This window comes from Macadamia integrifolia, chromosome 10 (assembly GCF_013358625.1).
Source record: "Macadamia integrifolia cultivar HAES 741 chromosome 10, SCU_Mint_v3, whole genome shotgun sequence".
Classification (NCBI taxonomy): Eukaryota; Viridiplantae; Streptophyta; class Magnoliopsida; order Proteales; family Proteaceae; genus Macadamia; species Macadamia integrifolia.
Window position 1 is genome coordinate 29188615 of NC_056566.1, and position 26052 is coordinate 29214666.

Sequence of the window (26052 nt, forward strand, 5' to 3'; positions counted from 1 at the left end):
TTTGGAAATAAAAAATCCGAAGATGGGAAAATGAAACATTTTGATTTTGTTTTCATGAGAGATTGTTTGTGTGATTGAATATATGATTGTATCAGTAGTAATGATGTGATTATCAATTCTGTGAGACTGTGACACTAACGAGATGGAGAGAGATTTCATATTTTAATTTGGAAATTTTAAGATGTTCCCGTATCAGTACGTGATTTAGTGTGAGGATTACGTTCTGGATATACCCTTCTCCGTTCCAGTTAATTACAGCAAATTGCCATTTAAATTAAATTCCCAAAATACCCTCAATCTCAGATCAAAATTATTATAAGAAGACGACAAGACTAGTACGAGGGAAACAGCTCCATGCGACTGAAATGGTAATGGTATTTTGGTAAATTCCAATGGACCGGAACGTCAAGACGCGCGACGATTGGAGGACTTGGAGCTTCTCGAGGAGTAAATTGACTCAAAGTGGAAGGGCAAATTTGACAAATCATGTGCTTGAGACTGACCAATTGACCGTGGTCTTATCTTTTAGTGGGGACGCGTCTCTCGGCAGATGACCTGAACTGACGTTTTCTTTCAGAAATTATAATTAGAAATTTGGCCTTTTTATACCTACTACTTATAGTTTATACTATAAATCATTTCACCACCTGTTTTGGAAGCCCAATGGGCTTCACCAAAGCCCAACATATTGATGTACCCCTTTGAGCTTGAGTTTGTATTTCAGTTCCTCTTGGTCCTTTCCCCTTTATATAACCACCATTATATGAAATTTGTTCGAATTAATAGATATTTCTTTTAGGGTGTATGAAAAATGAAGAACAATCCTAAGAGTTGTGATTTAATAATGAAAACATGAAATCCAAGAATTTCTATTTCCGAAGAGAGAAAATCGCTATTTATTTATTTTTTTCATTAAAAGGAAAGCAATGAAAAAACACTTCCATTCAATCATTTTCATAGAAAAAGTTGCTCAACTATCTATTTAACTACTTCAATCAATGGCACAAAATATAAAAAAGTAGTTATCCAATCCACTACTCCACATTTTCATCTTCTTACTATTTAAAATATGCTAGTATAAACGTATAGGACAATCGTAACTTCCATTCAATGCGAATTAATTAATGGTTATTTGAAGTTTCTTTTAATTTTACGATCAAGTTTTCCTTAAGCCACGGTAAAGAAGAATCCATTGACTGTGCTTTCGGATGGACAAAAGAGGATACCATGCAACATGGGAGGGTATTATTGACTGATGGGCCTTGGCCCATAACACCTACACATCTTATCATTTTGGCAACTTATTAATAATAATAATAATAATAATAATAATAATAATAATTCATATACATTTTTTTTTGGTGGGGGGATAACAACCCATATACACAATGGCATATATGTATAATATCTCATACACCTACCACCATCAAGTGCTTTCCTATGCATCAAAAGGTGTCACTATCACAAAAACAAAAGGTTGTCACTTTTCTCCTGTATGATTTAGTATAAATCATATAAGATCCTTTTTTTTTTTTTTTTGGTGGTATGAATCATATAAATATCTCAATTACCTGATACTATGGATAGTAAACTACAGAGGCTAAACATGGCTTATATCACAACTCCCAATAAGAATTAAAAAAAAAAATCTGTTTTTCTTCTAAGAAATAATTATGGACACTTTAATTTAGTGATACAAACAATAAAAAAATCTGTGAAAATCAAATCATTGTCTGTAGAAATTGAAATTTCCTTTTTTGGGGAGAGGGCAAAACAGAATGAATCACAAAAAGGGTACTTTAGCTTTTTACTCTAATAGGAGCGTGTAACCTTTTTGAGGAGTACTTTTAATTAAGAGTCAATGAAGTACAAAATTTGGAGATTATAAGGCTAAATGATGTTGGATTAGGAGAGTCTAGAAGTAATTAGGTTCTTAAGTACAAAAACAAAACCCACATTGGGCGATGTTTCTTGTAGTATATGAATTATTGAGGGACACTATAAGATAAAACTGCAATTGGATAGGATATGATAATTGGCAAGGTAAAGATGTGAAGTTTCAGAGAGACCAGTCTCACATGAGGTTGGAGGGACAACTGATGAACAAGTGGGTCTCACCACCCATACTAAACTTGAGAGCAGAGTAGTCTCTGATGGAGAATCAATGTCCTAAGACTCCTAAATCAGAAAGCGGATGGTCTTAATCCAGAATCAATGAAAATTAACAACCCCCTAAACCCTAGAATCTTTCTTTTGGGTCAAAACTAAACCTTAGATTCTATATAGAATTTGTCCAATTCAGATTGGCCCAAACCAATCAAGCCGATCTGATTTTCAAACCCTAGTTATAACTAGAAAAAGTGTGATCCGAAGAAATTATATTTTCTTCTTGCAACTATTGGGCACTCAATTAGTTATCAGCACCCATGTCATGAGATATGTGTTCAAAATCCTCTCAACCATAGATTACTAAATGGGCATCCAATTAATTGAAGAGGAGCTGAATCCACATGATCCAAACAATGGATATTGAGCAATTAAGCGGATGGTTCTAAGGACCTAGAAATTGAGGGTGGGGATCTTGTCTTCCTTGACTTTTTTTTGGTGATAGATAGTGAAGAGAATGTAACAATACTTGAAACTTCATAGCAGTGCTTGAACAACTATCTAGATCGGGTCGGTGGATCCCCGAGTTGGTTGGGTTGAGATAACCTAACAAACCAGATTTATATGACAGCTGAATCATATATCATATACAAGACTAAAAGAATAAATGACTAAATTGTGCCTTAGGTAGTTAGATCATTGCTTTGTGTAAGAAGATGAGAATTTAACCACCCCCCTCCCCCCCAAACATCTTTTCATGTTGAAAGTTTTCCTTCCTTTGTAGAGAATGGGAAATCTCTTCAATTTCTTTATAAGTTGTGATATGGCTTTATTGTGATTGGATTCCAATATCATACATTTTATTGGGTGAAAAAAATTCCTCCTTAGTCCAATTAAATGGACTGAGAGCAACGGTGTAGGAATTCCTTCTTGACCATGGGTGAAAGAAAATCGAATAATCTCATGCAATGAGTATGACATGTAGACACATAAAGCAATCACTGTTTCATGAGTTCAACGTGTAGACATACAAGAGGTGATCTATGTTAAAATTTTCCACACCCAAACATAACAAAAATAAACATTTATCGAAAGATGTATGTTTAACACTTTAACTAGAGAAAGTTTTTCCATTTATTACTTTACCCAAAAAAAAAAAAGGATATGCTTATTTGAACAGTCCAAATATCTTCCATGTAGTTGAATAGATGGGCGTACCTAAATTTTATGGACATATAGACTCTAAGATCCCTTAATTACATGTTGAGTTTTAACGATTTAATTAATTAAATTCAATCTCGATCAATCCCAAATCGAGTTGATTGATTCAATCAACTCCAATACATGCTTCAAAACTATGTTACGAGTTTGAGATCACAAGAAGTCCTAAGATGGATTTAACTTAACTTTCTTGACTTGATATACTAAACCCAAACCCAAACCCAACATCCCATTAGCACTCCTATTGCACGTGCCTCTGAATTACTTTATATTATTTTATAAGGAGAGGGTTTGTGCACTGTTGCGCATAGTGCATGACCATGTATACAGCCATCAGATAGGATAAAGGGTACACCATAGACCCTTCAAGTCCGAATACTCTACTATAATTGTAAACGGTGGTGAGCATCCGGCCATCAAATGGACCTCGGTTGCTTGCACCCCAGACATGATCAGGCTCCATTTGATGGTTAGGATCCTCATTGCCCTCTACGACCACCATAGAGGATCTGGTGGGACCCTCATCTCCAATCCAATGTTTGTATAAAACCTTTTGCAAACAAATAACACCAGATGAATCTATATTGAAGCATCACTTGTTTCACTTTATTTATTTATTTTTCTGCTAACAAGGAACCCCTCGGGTTTGTCTGATTTTACTATTCAAACCCAGTGGTGAATCTTGATTATATGCAATCATACTTAATCAATGTAACAGATTACTCGAGGAGAGACTTGAACTGGAGACGTCTTTCATTGTGAATGACAAGCAAAACCCAATAACCCAATAATCTTGATAATCCAAACAAACTGTACGTGGTCCTGAAATTTTCAAACAGAGATTCTGGTTTTGGGGTATTTGAGCTGTGAGCAACAATGGAATCCAGTGAACAATGGACCACATTAAGGCCCATACAGATTCTAATTGCATGCATTGACTTTTCCATTATTTGCTGCAACTTTGATAAATTGTATAGGCACTTCTATTTTTAGATTATTTAAAACTAAGCTGAGTTGGTCTAGGGAACCATCATTCTTGATACATTATGGTGATCTCTATTTCAAAAAATAAAAAATACAAAATTGAGGTATTCCCAGCCATGAAGAACCACAATCTATTTAATTCATGGTCCCCAATAATACGATTTTCCTCACAAATATATTTGGACCACTGTTTTAGCGGCTCAACTGGTCAGACCAGCTGACGACCAGTTCACTCAACCGCTTACGATTTTCTTCACTAATATGTGGACCACTTTTTTATTTTTTATTTCTTTTCAGGTGAAACAATAATTGAAGCATTTTAATATGGGAAAAACATATTATTCCATTGCCCGGTTGAGCTTCTGGTTGAACCGGCAATGGTTCAGGGCTCTAATCCTCTTTCTACAGTTTAAATTGACTTATTTATTTATTTATTTTGGTGAAGGGGGTTTTAAAACTTTGACATGCTTTGCTGCATAGAACTTGACTTTGCTTTAATGCCACCGTTTAACGAGTCGCCACATGTTGCTCCAATTGTACTATGAGATCTTAGATGCCTATCATCCAATGAGAGCAAAATTGTATTAAAGAAGAAGGAACAGAGTTAGCAAATCTACTTAATTAGTCTTGGGCTTTTCAGAATTTTCTAAAATTAGGTGATACATAACCTACAATATATTTCTGATGAATCCATGAAAAAAAAAAAAAAGATTGAATTTGAATCCGATTTATTTTTTTGATACACAAATAATCAATTGACATATATATATATATATATATCATACTATAAATAAAAGCATAATTACAATATATCAGGTATGCATTGTTAAATGATTTATATTCTTAAATTAGAATTTGAGCTAATATATTAATATCTAAATCAGATATACATGATTATCATTTAAGGGAAAGAGATCGTTCCCTCGTCATGTGGCCACTGAACTAGTGTGGGACCAATGAGAATATGCACAGGGCATCAACACTCATAGATAGAGGTAAGGTGATAATTTCACTTGCCCCTTTTACGAAGCAGGGCAATATGACCTAATAGCTTTGTTTTTCCCCTCATTTAAATATGAAAAACATTTGAATATGACCTAAATTTGAATTTATTTGATTTATTATCCATATACATATCTATGATTAATGGCAAAACTAATTAGGTTAGCTATTTTACTTTCTTAATTAACCCCGCAACAACCCCACCTCAAAAAAAATAAAATAATTAAAATAAATAAAAAAAACCAACTCTCTTTCCTTGGGAGAAGAAGAATATGATCAGAAGCAAAGCAGGTAAGATTATGATCATTAAGGAGAACAAACAAAAGCTTCGGATACTTGTTCTTGAATTGATTAAGAGGAGTTTAAAAACAAAGTTCTAAAGACGCATGCACAAACAACCCTTTTTAGACTTTAGACACAAATTTCTAACCCTTTTCTTCTTTGAAATCCTTCTTTTTACCTTTGGAATTCAACTTTTCCCTTACCCTACTTTTACAGTTTTCACCCCAAAAATTCTCTTAAGACCAAATTTGATTTGCTTTAATCAGGTCTCAACCTCTGGGTATCACATGTATTCAAATTTCAATGAACCTTTCCTTCACTTTTTGGAGCTGGGGATGAAGCACGAGTGTGACCCACACCCCCCTCTCCTACCTTCTCAAGTCTTCCCCCGCGGCTCCAAAGCAAGTCTTCTTACTGTTTGAGATTCGAGCTCTCGAGACTGCACTTTCACTCTTGATTTTTAACTCTCTTCAATATTTTTTAACTTCTGCAACCCCAAGGCCAAGGATCTCTCTCTAACTTGTCATCCTTGCACCCCATATATATATGAATATCAATGTTATTGTTGCAATGAGACAGTATCCACCTCTTCATTTCTCTTGTTTGTTTTCAATTGTAACTAATAAAGAGACAGAGAGAGAAAATGAATTCTGCAAATGTATACTCTCACACAACAAAGTACAAATCAAGCATTTTGCCAAGTTCAGTGAAAGAATTCTATTGTCCATGAAATGGATTTAAGCTCCTCCCATACAACCCCACATGGATAAGAGTAATTAATGCTTGCAACCAAACTCTCTCTCTCTCTCTCTCTAAAGTAACTATATAGTTTTCTTTTTGGTAGAAAAAGTAACTATATATTAATTTAGAAGGACTTTATTTTCTCTTTGCATCAAGCTCTAAGCCTCTAACTAAAGTATCTTATTAATCTGAACATATGATCCTTTTCATATAGAGTTTGTATAGCTTTAGGCTATACTAGCCACATCGACGCCGTGGTCCGCCATCGAAAGCATCCAGAACATCCGCCATATCTTCCGTGTCGCCACAATTCGCGCTCATCCTAATTTATTTAATCACCTAAGGATCCCACAGGTTCCCCTCTTTCACAGTCACTTGGGACTTCTTTATTCCATTGTCTGCTTTGGATTAGGCCCTTATCGTTTATTTCTCTCACAGAAGTGCAGTTGGCAGAGAGAGAGAGAGAGAGAGAGTTTCTTGCTTTGGAGTTTGCATTATAGGGTCCAGTACCAATGGGTTGGGGTTCATTCTAAATGGAAGAACCTTTGGCTCTACGTCACATGAGCCCTAGTCAAATTGAAAACACAGTAGTAGTAGTAGTACTGTTACGTTGGACAAATATGTTATTAAAGAAACCAACCATGTGAAACAGAAGATTTCTTAATTGGGTTCCACTTAAAAATACTTTTGATCTAACACTACTAATCCCATTTGAATTAATTCTCTCCTGTTTCTTAATACTGTAAGGTTTTGAAGTCGTTAACTTAAGCTTGTCCCCCCCATATATATAAACTGATTTCAAAAGGTCACTGGCCCTCTCTGGTCTCTCTCCCTCTCAAATGCTTACTTATGTAATACCATAACCTTTTGTCTTATCCTTACCAGCTTAATTAAACACACAAAAGGAAGATCCTCAAAAGTCGGCTGGTCCCATCTAAGTCCTTTTCCTTTTCTCTTCTTAATTAAACTAAGACTATTAGAATCTTACAGGGCTTAATAAGTACACTTTCTTCTATTTTCCTTTTTGTGAGAAAGAAAGGGAAACCAGTGTGTGGACTGTGGAGATTGGTTTAAGACTTTAATTACAATTAAAACCCTAATTAAGATAAGTGCACACGTTCATCTCACTTTGGAAGAAATTCGCTTTTGTTTTCCTAGTCTAATGGCCGCCACATGTTTAAAAGTTTAAAACATTACAATTTCAGTTAATTAAGGGTTAATAGTTGGATTTGGATCCTCAATAGCGCAATAGGGCATCTGTTGCACATCTAACGCCCATAAACTTCTTGAGCTATGTGAGATCGCCTTAGGTTCCATGCCTGAGTGTCTTTGATCGTTGGATGCATGTTAGATACCTTGTTACGCCATAGAGGATTTCAATCTAATAGCTAGCGTTTATAGGATCCCACCCCCACCAATTCAAATAGGTTTAATCTATTTCTTTTTTATTTTTTATTATTTAACCAAAAAAACTACACAATATTTGACTGACCCACACGCATGTATCAATGAATTATCAACAAGATTAAGTCAAATTAATATAACAGATCTGATGCTTAGAATTATAATGCAAGTGGGATTCAGGTGGTAATGGGGAAGGTGATTAAGATCAACAGAGCTTAAATTCAAAACAATTAATTATATTATCATTCATATTAGTTTCCCTCCCAAAACCTAGGAGGATTTAGATTCAGATTTGATGGGTCGATCGGGTCAAGAATTTCCATCAGTGAAGGTATCCAAGACCATTAGAGGAGTGATTGCTTGCTTGTCTTTGTCTTCCCTTGGGGGAATATTGAAACCCTTATGGGTCTTTGTCTCCCCTTGGTCAAAGTATCATTACCTTGACCAAAAGGGCATGGACCAATAGAGGTCTAAGCATTGTATTCTGGTTTGTCTCACTGTGTTAAGGAAAATTGATAACCTTTCTGTTCTTGATCCATGAGTGTGTCTATATTGTATTTTGAATCTTTCCTCTAGTGATAATGATGAACTAGTTGCATAGGTGTTGGGATATTTGGGATTCAATATTTCAATCTTTTCTTGGATCAGTAGAAAGAGGTTTAGTCATTAATGGTGACAAGGAAATTAACACAATTAACGAGAATTTAGTATCATTAGATGGTGATTGGTGAAAAATTAAAGACAAAAAGATTGAACAATTTCGGTTTCAAATCAAAGCTGTTCATAGACAACACTCATTGCCATTGTGTGGAAGGTAAGAGGCAGGTGTGTTTCATAAGAAATGTTTGCTGATTAGATATAAAGTGTAGTTTGCATGAGGATGTCAAAATCAAATCGAAACCGTTTAAATCAAAATTTATAAATTGTTTAATAAATAGTTTGATTTTGATTTTAAAAATGAAGCTGTTTATTAACCTATTTGATTCAGTTTGAATCGACGGTTTCTAATTATTTGAATATGCATATGAACCAAATATACTAAAACCAAAATCGTTTACTTAATGGTTTGGGTTTACAGACACGAACCTTTTGATAAACTATTCGGTTTCAATTTCTATCCATTATGCTCTGAATTGAATCAAACCATTTAAACCGAAACCATACCCACCTGGAGTACATTCTCATAAACCATCTGGATTAGCCGGGAGAACCGGTAACCTTGAGGTTCAAGAAGCTAGCCTCTCGGAGAGGATAGCTTGGGGGCAGAATTTTCTAAGAACAGGTTGGCACAATTGACAAAACAGGTATACCACTAGGTCTGCATATGGGATGGGCCAGCCAGTCTAGTGGGTCGTGCTTATGATTTTGTCATTAATCAAGGTAATGGACCACAGTTCTTGGGCCACAAAGGCTATGGGTTAGAATGGTAGGCCCAATTTTTGATAAGGCAAGCCCTATTTATTTGACTGGGTAGTCCAACTGGCCCTAACCACTAACAGTACCGGATCACAATACTTTCAAACCTGAATGTTAATTGCTGGAGGAGATTTTTGCACTAGGATGGTGATGTAGATATGCCAAGGTTTTGTGGTGGTAATCAAAGAGTAGAAAAAAACTGAGAACTCTTCGTCTCTTGACATGCCTTTGTATAGAATGGGGTAGTCCTAGGTTAATTCTAGGGCTGACGTAGTTTTCCCCCTGAATCTGGACGTGGCATGGATAAGGGGTGGTCCTAGAAAAGCATTCTCCTACTTGTTCGAAACGGTTTCTAATTTTTTTTTGTTTTTAAAGCTAAATGAAAAAGGAAAAAAAATTCCCCATACAAAAAGATAATTTTTTCATTGTTCATTTTGACGTAAAATGTTTAAAAAGTATAGGAAATTTTTTTCATTACACTGGGACAAAAATAGTCTAAACCGGTATTAGGACACATATTGTATTTGATATAGCCTAAAGTATGGATTTGGCTGGCCTAAGATTGTGTTTGGAAGGTCAAATTATTGTTTGGGCTGGCCCAGACCGATAAAGGCCAAATAATAATAAATAATGATGTAGAATTTTTTTTTTCTTTATAGAAAAGGTAAAGAAGATTTTGGTGAAATAAATCAATAGAACACAAATTAAGATGGGGGAGGGAGTCTGGTGAATCTTCACGTACGTGAATGTATGTGAACATCCCTGGTCCGTGGATAGGGCATCTATTTTCTCTCTCCTCATTTAATAGATGCCATATCCACGAATCAGGGACGTTTCAAGTACATGAAGATTCACCGCTCTTGGAGGGGGGGGGGGCTACAATGAAATTGAGAACACCTCAAATCATTTTACCTCACAACTCACATGATTCATCATCTTCTGAATTTTGGTTTTGTAGTTAGTTTGTATGGGCTCAGGCCCATGTATATATAAAAACCACCCAGCCCTTGACTTCAGCCGACCTATCCAAGGCCAAATCAAGCCCAATGTGCAGCCTCGCATAGAAAGAGAGCAGACCCAAGAAATAGATGTTCCAGAGGCAATTGCTTCAACTGACTGCAAATTGGGCTTGGATAATTTTGGCAGGGTCCAGCCCAAGTCTACATGATCTTTATTATCCATGCAACCATTTATTGGGCTTAAGAAGATGCCAATCCATTAGCCAAGAATTGGGATCCTTGGATCAGCGCGGATTGGATTACTCGAATCATGTTTGACTGAACTCAAGAAGAGCTCCACAATGTAACCGTTAGTTCAACTTGACAGCATTCTCTGATTTCTCTGTTGCAGAAACTGCAACCAGATAGCAAAAAGAGGATCGGAGCAGAAGAGAGGCGAGGCAGAACGCGATTCCAACGGTTCAAACCTGACATATGAAAACTTCCTTGAAATCCATCCTGCAATGTCCCGTCCGGCCGTTCCTCCCTTCACTGTTACATTTCTCTAGTTTCACGAGGACTCAAATGTTAGATAACGCTCCCAATCCCACTACCCTGATTCAAAGCTTTACCAGGTTCTGCTACCAAAAAGACATTCCAAGAGCCATAGAAGCCATGAATGCTCTGCAAAAGCACCAAATTCAGGTTGACCCAATTAGTTATTCGGAGCTTATCAAGTGTTGCATAGCTCGTGGCTCTGTGGAAGAAGGCAAGCTCGTCCACAGGCATATCTGGTCCAATGTAAAAGGGCCTAAAATGTTTCTAAACAATATGCTTCTCAACATGTACGGGAAATTCAATTTGTTAGACGATGCACGCAACTTGTTTGATAAAATGGTGGAACGAAATGTTGTTACTTGGACTACAATGATTGCAGCTTATTCTAATAATAAGATCAATGATGAAGCCCTGAAATTCTTGATTCTAATGTTTAGAGAAGGTGTCATACCTAATATGTTCACTTTCTCTTCGGTTCTTAGAGCTTGTGACGGATTATCAACCCTTTGGCAGCTCCACTGTTGTATAATTAAGGTTGGTTTGGATTCTGATGTCTTTGTTCGGAGTGCCCTGATTGATATTTACTCAAAATGGGGTGAATTGCACAGTGGGTTGTCTGTTTTTGAGGAGATGATCACAGGAGACTTGGTTGTTTGGAACTCAATCATAGGGGCGTTTGCTCAAAATGGAAATGGCGATGAAGCATTGGACCTCTTTAAACAAATGAAGCAAGCTGGTTTTCCTGCAAATCAAGCTACACTGACAAGTGTTCTGAGAGCTTGTACTAGTCTGGCGCTGGCGGAATTGGGCAGACAAGTTCATGCCCATATTATGAAGTTTGAGAGAGATCTGATCCTAAATAATGCGCTTCTGGATATGTATTGTAAATGTGGGAGCCTTGAAGATGCAAACTCTACTTTTAATCGTATGACAGAGAAAGATGTGATCTCTTGGAGCACAATGATCTCAGGCTTGGCGCAAAATGGCCACAGTAGGGAAGCGCTTGACATATTTGAGTTTCTTATGAAAGCTTCCGGCCCCAAACCTAACTATATTACCATGGTGGGGGTTTTGTTTGCTTGTAGCCATGCTGGATTGGAAGAAGATGGGTGGCATTATTTCCGATCAATGAATACAACTTTTGGCATCAAGCCAGGAAAAGAGCACTATGGTTGTATGGTTGATCTTCTTGGAAGGGTAGGGAAGCTTGATGAGGCCATCAAGTTCATCCATGAAATGGGATGCGGTGCAGATGCAGTGATCTGGAGAAGTCTTCTTGGTGCATGCAGGATCCACAAAAACACAGACCTGGCGATATATGTAGCAAAGAAAATCCTAGAATTGGAACCTCAGGATGAAGGAACTTACATACTCCTATCTAATATCTATGCGAATTCTCAAATGTGGGATGAGGTTGCAAAAGTTAGGAGGATCATGAGCGACAGAGGAGTACGGAAGGAACCGGGGTGTAGCTGGATTGAAGTTGGAAAACAACTTCATGCATTTGTATTTGGAGATAAGTCACACCCTCTAATGGACAAGATCATACTGGAGCTAAACCAGTTAATTCCAAAAATAATGGAAGTGGGTTATTTTCCAGACACAAATTTTGTGATGCATGATCTTGAGATGGAACAGAAAGAAGATTCTCTCCGTTTCCACAGTGAGAAGTTGGCCATTGCATTAGGCCTAATAAGTTTATCAAGGGAGAAGCCTGTGAGGATCATGAAGAACCTCAGAATCTGCGGTGACTGCCATGCCTTTGCTAAACTTGTCTCTATGGTTGAAAGTCGACACATTGTGATCAGGGATCCTGTCCGATACCACCATTTTGAAAATGGGAATTGCTCTTGTGGGGATTATTGGTAGTTACTGTCATTTGAATATAAATTCTTGATCCCACCCCAATCCACTTACAAAATGGTAGAAAAAGAAAAAGAACATTCAAACCCATTGGTCTCCTCTCCATCCTCTATCACTGAACCTTGTGTTTTGCCCTCTTATACAGATCCGGTATCCCTTCTCTAATTATAATTACCTAATGTATGTGATTCTTGATTTTGAGGAATGTAGCAGTGTAAAAATTTCTAGAAACTCCCAAGGAGTTATTTTATAAACCTAAACTCTTTTATTGAATTTAACATTTTATACTGTCGACTTGCCCCTTTGAGTACTGTTTTCAATTAGTTGCATTGTAAAATAATTAGTGAAAAGTATTGGAAATTTGACATTTTGGATGAGACATTTTTATCTCTAATTGTGAGGATGAAGATCTCCCTGATGTTTAATGCTAATGTCATTCTCTCTGACTTGGGATTCCAATTCAATATGTCCCACAAAGATGTTTTGGGGCCAAAACGACCTAATCATGTGAATGTTACTTCCATTGACATCTGGTTTCCCTTTGACCTAATCTCATTATTTAAATATATTAGGTTGCAAGCCCTGACTGTATTTAATGTGTATTGGTCAAGTAAGGCCTCCTCTATGTCTTGCATCCCTACATTAGTAGTCCTCTTAAAAGAATGATTTCCTTGTTATTTACAGCGTCTAATTTTCAAGTCAGCTAAGTAGTCATTACTCAAAATTTTATATTAATTTACAACATAATTTAGCTACGTCGGTGTATTCACTAACCTTCTGTTATAGTTCTATTCATCATTTTTTTGAGGTAAATTGTTTTCACAAGAATCCCACTGAAAAAGGAAAGGAAAGAATGCTGTTAGGATTATATGGAAACAGTAGCCTCAATACATACTGATTCGCGAATCTTCCCACCTCTTTCTTAAAGTGTTCCCAATGAATGAGTATACCTGATTCATACAACTTTGTACTATTCTATTGGGTGCTAGTAAGTTTCAGCTCCTCAGAAGCGTAAATGGGAGATAGATGGCTACAGATGGCTTCAGCAATCGTATAATACCAAGGAAGAGAGTTTGTGGCTCTATAGAAATGCAGCAAACTAAGCCCTCATAAAAAAACCTCCTTTGGGATGGATCAAATTTGGGTTCTATGAGTGAGTTCAGGATTTCTTTACACCATTGATTGGATTTATTTATGTTCAATGATTTATTGGATTTTAGGAACCACTGGTAATCTACCATCTTTCTTTTTCCATGAAATGAACAATTCTTACAAGCTCTTTATACCATAGTTGAGGTTGACTGTGATATCAATACTGCAGGAGCAGGACATTACAACAGCGTACACAGAAAATGACACTCTAGAAGAAGGCGGCCAAAGGTGATAGAAATTTCAATGATCAATGCAATCTTTCAATTGTAATCTTGATGCTATCATGCAGCTGCTGTGGTGTTGCTCCTGGGCGTGTGTAAGTAAATCTGAAATGAATAATTTTTATATTGCCAAGATATAAAAGAACAATGGATTCATAGTAGAAGCCCTTTTTTTTCTTTTCTTTTTTTGGTGTGTGGTGAACAGAGGTATTTAGCTTAATGATCCAATACGATGTTTTACATCATAAAAATGGATGAGTGATGGGAATGGCCTTACTAATTCTTCAAAACTAAGTGTTCTTAGTTTATTGGTTCAGGATATGTCATGGAATTGATTGGATACAAATCAAAACTCTCCATCATTAATTTTCCTTGTTAAGCCAATGCTGCCCATCAATGAAAAGTTCTTGTAGCTTTTTCATGCTTGTTTTGACAAGTAGTTTTGTGTGGTTTCTAAGTATGGACAGCTATCCACTATAATGTTTGTTACAGTCCTGCATTAGAATTTGATTATGATTCCAATTACTTGGGTGTCTTCAAATTTTGAGAAATGGTGGGAATTTTTTCGGAAGATGTAATCCATCCAAAATTTTAGATTTTCATGTGGAGAATGTTACTTGATGAGTGGCTTTATAAGTCAAAATTAGCTGCTTATGTCAAGGGGATGATAAATGTGTTTTTTGTAATCAATAAAGAGAGTTTGTGGCATTTATTTTCTCTTGTAACTTCTCCAATAGGCTTTGGGTTGGCAGGGGATTTGGGGTTATAAACTGAGTCCTTAAATGACGACTCAATTTTAGGTGCATGTTTATCCATTTTCAATAACAATCATCTTTCTTCTTTTGACATTCAATGGTTCTTGCCATTACTTTTTTACTTTATAAGCATACATTGGAATCAAATGGTTTTTTGAAAGGTAAAACTAAATTGATGTCATCTTGCAAAATGTATCCAAGTGGAATTATGATATTCACCTGTTTAATTTCTCCTTTACTCTTCCAATTCTGTCTCATATCCAAATTTTTTTTTTCTACACTGGAGCCTTAATCAATCTCAACGCACCTTTCATGAATTCTCCAGTAATTATGTTTGCTAGCAGTGTTGATGCCTCAGGTTATAAGGTTGGGTGAGCTGCGTTCATTGCGTGTCAAAACAAGTTTATGTTTGCAGGGCTTGGTTATGGTGTGGCTGGAGTTGAGGTCGAGGCAAACGCCAAAGAGCTTCTATAAGGGATCAGAGCTAGTTAGAAGATTAGGTACAACTTATTTAAAGCATGGATGAATTCAAAATAGTTGCTTAAGCTCATACCAAATGGGAAGGTTTTGGTGCGACCGAGTGTTTTAAACTTTTACTTGATGTTCAATTGGGCTGTGCTAAACTATATAAATTTTCTTTAAGAATTTGTAATAATGCTATACTGGTGCTTGCTCGCTTCTTTGCTCAGGAAATGAGGTATGATGTGTTCTATGGACTTCTATGATTTTATGTTTTCTCTTATTTCTAAAGAATGTATTTTGTTTTCGTTAAAAAATATTACAGCATCACTATTAACGAAGCACCCCTTATATTATTGACAATTAAAATCGAACCTCTTGTCGTTAAGTCTCTGTTAATGTGGATTTGAATTGACTATCTTACCCTTTTACCTAAAACAGCCACAATAGTAAGATTTCCAGTGAACGAAGATTCCGGCACCAATAACAGCATCCCACCATGTCAGGTTGTTCTTCATTTTATGTTCACTCCGAGGCTTCACCTCGGTGAACTCAGTGACCTCCAGGGATCGAGTTGGAACCCGATCCTTTTGGAAAAGCCCAAAATTTGAGTTCCCTTCTTCCTTTGTTTTTTCCTACTGCACTTGAGCCTGAGTTTGGAAGCCAAGAAAAGAAACTAGCCAAAATAAGAGGACACGTGGCTGAATAACTGCAGAACACGTGTAGTCTCTGGAAGGAGAATAAGGAGCTTTCTTTTGCTTCGTGACGGTTCAAGAGAATCGACCAAAGCGTACTAGTATAATAGGGGGTTGGGGTGTGCAGGGCATGGCATCAACATTGTGGTGCAGAGCCTCCTCGTCGATCGTCTCCTGTTCTTCTGCTTCTGCCCTGCTGCGGCGTCGTCTGCCCTTGGTTGGTGCTTTCTGTGTGCTGAGTTTGGGTATCGCCAACCTCAGCCCAACACTCTCTTCCTCCTTCAAGACGGGGTGCGCAAAGTCTCTCCCTTTCGTCCCTTTTCTCCGGTACCTTCTTTCTTTGTTATCATGCACCTTTGAATGATCAGTGTTATGTGATTTTTCTACTCTATTTCTTCGTGATTTGTCGATGAAGAAGAAAATTTTGCTTGAATTAGATTGCTTAACCCTATCCCCGGAGTTCTCCAATCAGAAACTCGTTTTATGAGACATCAACTGTAGTATGAATCTTGGTCGTGACTTTTGATGGATGCAACTTTAGATGGTGTATTTAATCTGCTGTTGTCTTGAAATGGGTTCTTATTTAAGTATCGAATTTTAAATGGTGTCTATCATCAATGGCTACTCGTTCTAATGTACATTATGATTATCAGATCGCGTTTTGTTAGCCAATCGTCAGCCAGAGCTCTTCACTCGACCGGAATGGAAGGCAGTTCTAGCACCGTACCAAGTATTGTGGTTTATGTTACTGTCCCAAACAAAGAAGCAGGTCTGCATCTATTTTTTAATTTTGTTCCGTCAATGTGATTGTAGCTTCTATCAATTAATTTGATTTCAATATTATCGTTTTAAAGTTGTGATCACAATCGTGGCTGAATATTAAGCAATTAGTATCCGTTAATTAGTTTAGGGTTTTATTTTTGCCAGTTTTTGGGCTACCGGATTTAAATGTTATGTCTTTCCCAAGGAGGAATCAGTCCCAAGCCTCACAATACATGGCTTGCAAATGTTAGCAGCATACAATTTGGTTTCTGAAGCCTATGAAGCTCTAATAAAATGACTTTTCAGCCTTTTAAGTATACAGTAGTGCAAACAACCCTGTTGCTCAAAGTCCTGCGAAATTAGACAAAGATTGTTTATTGTTTATGTGCATTCCTTGCAATGAAATATTCCTGCCTTGTTGCTTTCCATACTGAGCAATTCATGCTACATCTCCAACTGGTACCACATGTGAGATTTTAGCTTGATAATATATCACGAAATGATATCTTTTTTTTTTATCTAAGGATTAAAATTAATACGAGCACAATATTGTTTCTCCTGAATGTTTCTGTAAGATCTTTGTTGGAAGATTAGATAGGTAAGGCACTAAACTAAGATTTATGGTTTGTTTTCTTGAGCTGTTCATGGCTGTCCATATTTTACCAGCCAATATATCACCTTGTACATCTGGTACCATGTTTTTTTATATTTTACTTTCTTACCTTCTGTCCTTCCTTTCTTTTCTTTGAGGAGAACTGTTTACATGCTTATATTAACTCAACCTTTTCTGCAGGAAAGAAACTGGCACAGAGCTTAGTCAAAGAAGAGCTTGCAGCATGTGTCAACATAGTACCAGGCCTGTGCTTCAACTCATTGTTATTGCCTTAGGATTGCCTTTATTTTTGCTTCTTATTGCTGAAGTAAAATGTTCCTCCATTGAGAGTCTTCATATCTGTGAACAATGGACTGATTTCCATTTTTTTTTTTCCTTCAAATGCTGTTTCATGCGTTAGGATGTCCCTCTTTTCAATTCATTTTTGTCCTTAGTATTAGATACAAATGGCATAAGAAACACCCTAGGGATGACATAGAAGTAGTGGTCTGATGACGATGATGATGATACCATTTTGGAGTGGATATTTGATAAAATGGATTTAAGTTGGAAGGCATTGCATTAATTTCATGGATCGAAGGACCACTTAAAAACATTCTCTAGGTGATAGGGATATCTAGGAGGTAAAAAAGGGTAGTGAACTAAGGACCTCCTTTTTTTTGGGGGTGTGGAGGGTGTTAAAGAGGAGACTAAGTGCCTATATGTAAAAAGAAGGCAAATGGTAAGTACAAAGTCTCCCATCATTTCATCATAGGCAGCGATAGGTATATTCCTGAAGTCAATTAAGTATATCAAATTCAAGTGTGCTTGATAATTTTAGAGCTTGTATAACAGTTAACACGGTCAAATCGAGTAATTCTCAATGAATGGTGTTCAGGTTCCAAAGTGTGCCATCATTTAACACAACCACTGGTTAAATGACATGATGGAATATAGTTTAAGGTGCCCTTAAAGAGATACTGTTCATTGTCAATCGTAAAAGGAACTTCAATGCTTAGTGGGGTGCCTATTATACTTTGTACGAGTTACCAAGTTGAAAATGATGTTTGAGATGATCTGCTTTATGTTTAATGAGGTCATAATTCATGGAAAAACTTCCTTTTCATCTTAAAACCTGTGTCTGTTCAACTCCATTTGAAAAGTGGTTCCTCGGTTTAGTGTTCTATTCATATTCTCCTCGTTTTATCATTTTTGGATTGCCAGTTATGTTAATCTACTAAAAACTTAATTTCCTTCGTGCTTCTCTGAATTAACTGGGATGTGTCCAAGTTCTGAGAAATATCTTTGCTTCGTTGATGCAGGAATAGAGTCAGTTTACAAATGGAAGGGTGAGGTATAGGATTCCGTACTCACTAATTGGAATCATTAATTCGTACATACTATATGTTCCTGTAATGTTGGTCATGGCCATTCACTAAGTGCTACTATTGTGGTCTCTGTATACATGCATAATCCTCCTATCTAGATAGAGGAACTAGTTATAAATTATAAACAAAACCCTATAGTCCATTTTGGAAGCTGTACCAGATGTCAATATTTTTCATATTTCATCAGTTATCTATTTTGGGATTTCATCTCTGTTTTCTTCCATCGGTTTTTCTTGTTGTCTTTCAGATCCAAACAGACAATGAACAACTACTTGTAATCAAGACCCGTGAATCTCTTTTGGAAGCTCTGACAGAATATGTCAAAGCCAACCATGAATACGAGTAAGATTGATATTCTCCACTCTTCCTCTTAGGAAAATCACTTTTAAAGTCTTCATGCTTGACTATGTTGGACCTGAATTTTTTTTTATTTTCTTTTCTTCCTCCTTTCTGTTGTTTGTGGGTGGCGGGTGGCGGGTGGCGGGTGGATTGTAGGTAATGCAGGAGTAGATTACAAGTAACTAACTCTGCAATTTATAACCCCAAACAATACAAATAGGAGCAAGAAACAAAGAAATAATACCATCAAATAAACCCCCAAGGATACCCATATATGAGCAAAACCAGCCCAAAACCCAACCTAATAGGAGAGAGAAAGACCTTCTATAGAGCTAGAGAGAGAGAAAGTTGCGGCCAAATCTGTGCAAGTCCGATTAAGCTGCACTTTTAGGCGTAGATAGTCCCTAGGGAGGGTACAAAAACCCCCAAATATGAAGGGCTTCTGACGGCTGGTTATGGAGTTATGCGCTTTCTTGATTTTCAGACCTAGGAGAAAAAATGTGAAGAATTCTGCAGGAACAAATTGTCTTCTTCAGATAACCTTCAAGAGAGGATTGATTGATCTTCTTAGAGTATAGACCCAGTCCTCCCAGGTTTTGGGTATCACACCCCTCAAAGGTTTAGGCATCTCACCTCTCAATAACAGTTTTTTTAGCTAAAGAGTAATCACTCAATAATTCATTCATTCAAATATGAAATTATAAGTACATAGGCTCCTCAATTTATAGAGGGCAGAATAACAATCAAACTACTACTAGGAGCTAGTTTCTCAATAGGACTAGACACTCCTACTACAACTAGGAACTAGTTTCCCATTAGGACTAGACACTCCTACTACAACTAGGAGCTAGTTTCCCATTAGGATTAGACACTCCTACTACAACTAGGAATTCAAAATAGGACTAGGACTTGACTTTATGACTCCAACATGGAGTAGGATTAACTAACTAATAGTCCATATAGGACTTTACAACCGACCAATGGCCTAATGGGCCTTTATTGAATTAAATAGCAACTAACTAAACTAATGAATTAAATCCTATTTTCCTACCTTCTACCCATAATTTAAGCCCATTAAAGTGATTCATTTCAAAGAAAATCCATGGGATCAAAGGCCCAACACATATATAACACAACCCAAGGCTTATTTGTAATAAAATAAGCCCAAGTGACTTATCTACATCAGCAGGGCTCTGTTTGGACACCATAAAAATCACTAAAATGTAGGTTACAGAAATGTAAGTGTGTAGGGAACTTGAATGGCTTTATTCTTGGTACCCAACCTACAGCTGACACAATCGTTCACTATTTCAATTCCTGAGTTTGGGTTGTACAATGAATGCATTGGAAGGGTGGTGCAATCCAGGGTTGTAAAACCCAGCTCAGATTGCTTTCGGTCTATCCAACACTAACAATTCAAGTATTATGAATTATGGCAAATCTGTAAATTCATATTACTGCCCATCGCTTAATTAATGTAAAATAGCCAGTGGAAACTCAAAAAATATAAGTAGTGGTAGTGTTGTATTTTAGTGAAATTCAAAGCCTTAAAAGAAAAACAATTAAATGGAAAGCACGTATGAATGGGGGAGGGCACCATTAGAAATAGAGCTTAAAGGGGTTACTTCGTGGGAAAGAGAGGGAGTTGTCTTCCTCCTTGGGAGGGCAAGGAGGAGGAAGACGTAACCTGTTACGATGGAGAAAACTTATTCATATAATCACCAATCGGGCTGAAACTGTAGGGGTATGATCCTATCCCAAAACCTTCTCAAGATCAACTGACGGTGACCTCTTATAATGTACCAGTGAGAAGATCAAAGTTGCTGAAACCTTGCTGGGCGGAACTGGTTGGTTCAGTCCATAGAAGAGTTTAAGTTCTCAGCACAGGAAGACATTACTGGGTTCAAGTTCTGCAGGTTAAGTCACCTTAGGGAGGGGGTTTAGAATCCAGAGTTTAAGATGGGAAGAACAAGTTATAAGAGTGATCAAGTTCTCTCTTGCTGAATCAATCCTATTGCCAGAACAGGGTATTCACAGCTAAGAGGAAATAAAGAAAAGTAACAAGGGAGAAACAATGAACACAGGATGAGAAGAAGTAAAGAAGTTCAATTTGAGGGAGAAAATCTCCTCACGGCCTCCCTTGGCTCAACAGTAAACAAAACCTCCATAGTCTCTCATTCAAATCTCTGATTACAGGATATTAATAAAAAGGAAATCCCTTCTCTAATTGGTAATGTAGTAATCTGGGAAAGAAAAGAGAAACTTCTAAACAATCCCAACATAACCTACTACACAATGGAATAAAAAGATAACAAATAAAATCCCTGCTACCTGAATAAGAAACTACCAAACGTCTACCAGTCCTTTCCAGACCATAAATTTAGGAGCTGTTTCTTGGTTTTTCCAAAGTGATTCATGCCTGTCCAACCAGGCCATAGCCTCTACATCAAATGGCCTAATTAAGATTCTTGTCCCTACATTTGGTCACCATCATTCTTTTAAATTGATCATTGTTAACTTGGAGCCCAAACGTGTAATTCTTATCTTGGATTAACTATGTATATGGAATTCAACACGGTTTTAACTTAGGTTGGCAATGGGTTGGGTTGGGATGGGTTGAGCACCCAAACCTAACCATCTTAACCTGGGGAGAAGATGGTGGGTCTAAATTCAAGTTGGTAGTCAGGTTCTCATGTAAAATGATAGCTCGCATTGAGCGCCAACAGGTAGAGCCAAACAGGCAACTACTTAGCATGAACCTGAACCTACCATTACAGATTAAAAATGCCAACCACAACCCTCTATTACCAAGGTGGTTTGGTGAGTTGGTGTCAGGAATTAACACCCCCCCCCCTCCATCTTAACCATTCAGACCTTTTTCCGTGCAGTTATAGCCTATGATGCCGAAAAATATTCGATAGGGTATTATTTTGAGCATGTGCCCTAGGAGGATACCATAACTAAAACAATAACTGTGTAGCCGGGCCTCGGGGCAGGGCCTCTGTACAGTGCAGGAAAACCTAAACCACTTTCCTATGGGGAATTCCATCCTAGCTCAATTGATCTTGGTCAGGTTCTGAAACCTGGTCACTGTATATATCAGTTGGCTTTTGATGAAAAACAAATGCCAATAATAAGTACCCTGTCTAGTCACCCTGAAGTTCCAAAACCCAAACTCAAGCCTGAATGGAATGGAAAAGATTGCAAACCCAAACTCAAGCCTGAATGGAATGGAAAAGATTGCAAACCCAAACTCAAGCCCGAATGGAATGGAAAAGATTGCAAACCCAAACTCAAGCCTGAATGGAATGGAAAAGATTGCAAACCCAAACTCAAGCCTGAATGGAATGAAGAGATTGCAAAAGAAGAATGGAAGAGATGGTCAAAAAGAAAAAAATTTCCCTTTTGATAATGTGACAGTCGGGTTCCATTAACCTCTTTTTCCCTTTGTAATCTAATATATCCATTCATACCTTAAAGTAGTAATAGTCAATGTTCCTCTTTTTACTTTTCCTTTTTTTTTTTTGGTTGGGGTGGGGTGGGGTGGGGTGAAGCATTCCCATTTTAACCAAACACAATCGAATTGCATATGGGTTATGTTGATGAGATGGCCAAACAATATGCAGAAACTATTGTACAAATTACACTATATTGACAAAAATTATACAACATAAAATGTGATTTGCAGTTAGTCTTCCTCTCCTCCCATGCAACTAGAGTTGGGGTGGTGGTTGTGCGTTCTTTTGCTGCACCTCCGCCCCCCCTTCCCGGGAAGAGAAATATTGATTGATGTAATTTCAACTATAAATTCCAATGTGAGGTAGGGTGCTATCTGTGAATGTAATATGATATCCGGCAAATGTTAGCAGGCTTCTACCATGAAACACGGTCTCACTCTGTAAAAGCAGTGGATTATTCCTCGCGACAACAAAACAGGTTCTAGGCATATAATGGGCCCCATTAACAATTCAGGGGTGAGACCAGTTTCAGCTAGAATTTGTGATGTTAGCTTACAGAAACATTGGGCTGGCATTTAGCGTGTGTTGGGGGGAAGTTCTATCACTCCTCTATACCCTATATTTCCTCGAAGTTTCTTCCCTTAATTTTCATTTTTGGGTCCCCCTAGAAAACTGAACTTCCACCTATCTTTCTGCCCTAGCAACTCAAAATTCCTAAATCATTCCTCCATACCTTCCTATGGTACCCCCTCCTGCAGTCCCCCACAGGTAACCCACCCCCACCCACTGCATCTTCCTCACCTCCCCCTCCACCCTCTGCCCCCCTCCCCAACTACGCACACCATCGTTTTTCCTTTCATAGAGATTTTCTTAAACACATGTACTTCCTCATGGACCCTGCTTAATTTGTAGAGGCCATCAATGATAATTCTAAAAGTTACCACTAGGCTGAATGGCCATCAGCTTCATCTCAGACATTAGCAGTTTCATCCACTCAAAGTCCCTCTTTGCCAAATCCAATCAAAAGGCATTGCAAGATGGCACCTCCAGTGCTCTGCTTATCTTCATCACGAGGTGGAGAACATTCTAAGCCTGACTGGTATTTATCAAGAGGCTCAAGGAGTTGAAGGGTCTGAGTACAGGCATGAAGAATTTTGTTTCATGTAGTAGTCATTATAGAAACGTGTTCCTGAGTAATCACTGAATTTTGAAATGCAAAGAAGTTCCTTTTTGCCTGAACTCTTAATAAATTCATGGTGTTTGTTTCAGTGTTCCCGAAGTCATTGCATTGCCCATCAGGGGCGGCAGTATTCCATACCTGGAATGGATCAAAAGCAGTACGAGGGAGTAATCATTATGCTCAGCAAAGGACATGGCCCGGCTTTAAACTCTATGGTGCATTAGCGCCGTTGTGGATTGCATCTTTAGTTGTGTATGCAGGATTAACTACAATAAGAAGTATCTCTACAAAAGTGCACCTTTTATTTTGTATGCAGCATGAAGAATTCTCTCTGTGTTATGGATGAAAGATTGGAGCCGGTACAAGTAGTATTCTGTTTAAGTGGCATCTTGATTTGGTATTGGTCCAGCCCCTATGGCGGCCCCTATCCAACAGCCAACGTTGTGCATTGTTGGAATAGGGTGAGACATTCACCCAAGGATCTCTAAAAATGGATTGTCAGATTGATTCAATTAATGGGTTTTATAATAAGCACATCTCCAGCATGCTTAGGTGCACTGAAAAGAGATCGTCCCAACTTTAATGGTCGTCACCATAACTGTTTGGATTTAGAAAGGCTAAGGCATAATTCGATCAGGCAGATCATGTGTGAGATTCCTTTGACATGGAATCTATGGTAGCTGAGTTTCAGCGTTGGGAAAATGGTTTAGAGGAAGCATATCAAAATTGGTCAACCCCAACTCTGATTTCAAATCGCTGCGAACCTTATCCCCTTGTCGAGTAACCAGGATCACAGGTTGCGTTAATATTTATGGCTAAACTAGCTTTCATACTAGTCAAAAAAGGAATCCGCCAGATATTGTGGCAAGTTGAAACAAGCAGATACTGTCACGGGTCTGAAGACTCTGAACTCTGAACTGACAATTTGGTAGAAGATCTGGAATCCTTCAAAATTTCGAAGCAAATCTAGTTTAATTATCAGAAACAGCATGGGTTGTTTTTCGCTGAACGTACAGGATACATTGATTGGTCATATATGCAGAATACAGAAAATAACATTCAAGCCCACCTCCCTTCTGAAGATGAATGACCTATCATCTATGCTTCGTCGAGCTGCTCCTGCAAAGACCAAAACAGTTGCACGATTATTAACTCCTGAAAAATATAGTCCTAATACAATTGGAGATAAAAGTAAGGACAACTTCCTGATTGGCATCATAAATGTGTTGTGACCTAAATATGGTCACAAGGTAGCAAGTTAAAACAACAGAAATATTAGTACAAGTTATATTTACCACATCCGAAGTCCAGAGGGTGAGATTGTCCCTCAGGAGTTGCATGATGAGAGTGCTGTCCTTGTATGACTCTTCACCCAATGTGTCCAGCTCAGCTATAGCTTCCTCAAATGCCTGCATATAGATAAAATACTCAAAAGATGAGTAGAGGTATAATCGGTACATGCAGGAGCACAAAAAATGGCACAGAAACATAACCTAAACTACAATAGGATAACCTAAAAGGGTACAACGAACTCAAGCATGCCTAATACAACATGCAAGATGCTGCAGTACAGGTGAATACTCTAAGAATCTTAGTTGTATGACTTCTCCTTAAGCAATTATTTATCTATCTTTGGTGATAAGACAAAGACAATTTTCATTCCCCCCCCCCCTGCGAAGCACCAACAAGATCATTTCTTTCCCAAAGTTTCCATCACTCTTATTACTCCAAATAATAACTGAACAATACAGAAAAAAAAAAACTGATACGACAATAAACTCCTCTGCCATGATACAATCATATTTCTTCATCCACTTCTCTTATCCCCCTCTATGTAATTTTAACAAGAAGACGTACATGATACATATAGCAGCGTGTGACACAGATAAGAGCTTACTGATAGTAATCCTATAAATTTGGCATAAAAACGTGCATACATATATGGCAATCCTATAAATTTGGCATAAAAACGCACACACATATATGGTAGCTATGTCAGAAATTAAACTGTATTTATATTTCCTTTCTTGTAAATGCATTATTTTTCCCTGCAACAGTCTTTCTATTAATCCCTCCCCCCTCATTTTCTTCTGTTTCTCAAGGAATAAGAATATAAGAAGCATCATAAGCAAGCAAGTCTCCAAAATGAACACAACCGGAAAATGGTTAAGGCATGTCTATGTTATAATTTAATGGCTCCTGATTGTTTTTCTCAGTCCTCATCTCAACTCAGCCTTATCCCAACTAAGTGGGGTCGGCTAAAATGGATCCTCTTTCACCAATCAACTCTATTCAAAGCATGTGTCATCTATTAAAGAGGGGGGAAGAGCAAGCAAAAGCTAGGAATGTATATAAATCTATTAATATTCATATTGAGTTTCCTTTCCTAATTGTCTATGGATCCAAATAAAAATATATAATGAGAAGTGATTATACCCTTTCATACTAATTCAAACGTAAAGAACAAAGAATTGTAACCACTCAAGTGAAGGTTAGAAATACAATATAATGAAACGAGCAGATTGATGGTCATGTG

The 26052-nt window shown here is 37.5% G+C and overlaps 2 protein-coding genes and 1 long non-coding RNA gene across 4 annotated transcripts; 2 read left to right on the top strand and 1 right to left on the bottom strand.

Moving 5' to 3' along the window:
• The first annotated feature begins 10395 nt into the window (after positions 1-10395).
• Positions 10396-12900, top strand: LOC122091144 (pentatricopeptide repeat-containing protein At2g03880, mitochondrial). The gene has a single exon (XM_042660981.1). The coding sequence runs from the start codon at positions 10590-10592 to the stop codon at positions 12519-12521; it is 1932 nt and encodes a 643-aa protein (XP_042516915.1). The 5' UTR covers positions 10396-10589; the 3' UTR covers positions 12522-12900.
• A 2744-nt stretch (positions 12901-15644) lies between these two features.
• On the top strand, positions 15645-23897 carry LOC122092094 (protein CutA, chloroplastic). 2 transcript variants are annotated; one of them, XM_042662407.1, is made up of 6 exons: positions 15645-16088; positions 16451-16566; positions 17353-17415; positions 18474-18505; positions 18787-18881; positions 23606-23897. In XM_042662407.1, exons 1-6 carry the CDS (start codon positions 15928-15930, stop codon positions 23685-23687), a joined length of 549 nt encoding a protein of 182 aa, XP_042518341.1. In that variant the 5' UTR covers positions 15645-15927; the 3' UTR covers positions 23688-23897. The 2 variants fall into 2 exon arrangements, with proteins under 2 accessions (XP_042518341.1, XP_042518340.1); XM_042662406.1 differs by having other exon boundaries at positions 15646-16124.
• A 572-nt stretch (positions 23898-24469) lies between these two features.
• Positions 24470-26038, bottom strand: LOC122092095. The gene is made up of 2 exons (XR_006144096.1): positions 24812-26038; positions 24470-24635 (listed from the first exon to the last, which is right to left on the bottom strand). It is a non-coding gene; the product is annotated as an uncharacterized LOC122092095 (long non-coding RNA).
• Positions 26039-26052: the final 14 nt, after the last annotated feature.

Coding starts and splice junctions, on each gene's coding strand:
- LOC122092094 (XM_042662406.1), top strand. CDS start 15,928: ATGGCATCAACATTGTGGTGCAGAGCCTCCTCGTCGATCGTCTCCTGT. Junction 18,506..18,786: donor TTTACAAATGGAAGGGTGAG/GTATAGGATTCC, acceptor GTTGTCTTTCAG/ATCCAAACAGACAATGAACA. Junction 18,882..23,605: donor AAAGCCAACCATGAATACGA/GTAAGATTGATA, acceptor TGTTTGTTTCAG/TGTTCCCGAAGTCATTGCAT.
- LOC122091144 (XM_042660981.1), top strand. CDS start 10,590: ATGAAAACTTCCTTGAAATCCATCCTGCAATGTCCCGTCCGGCCGTTC.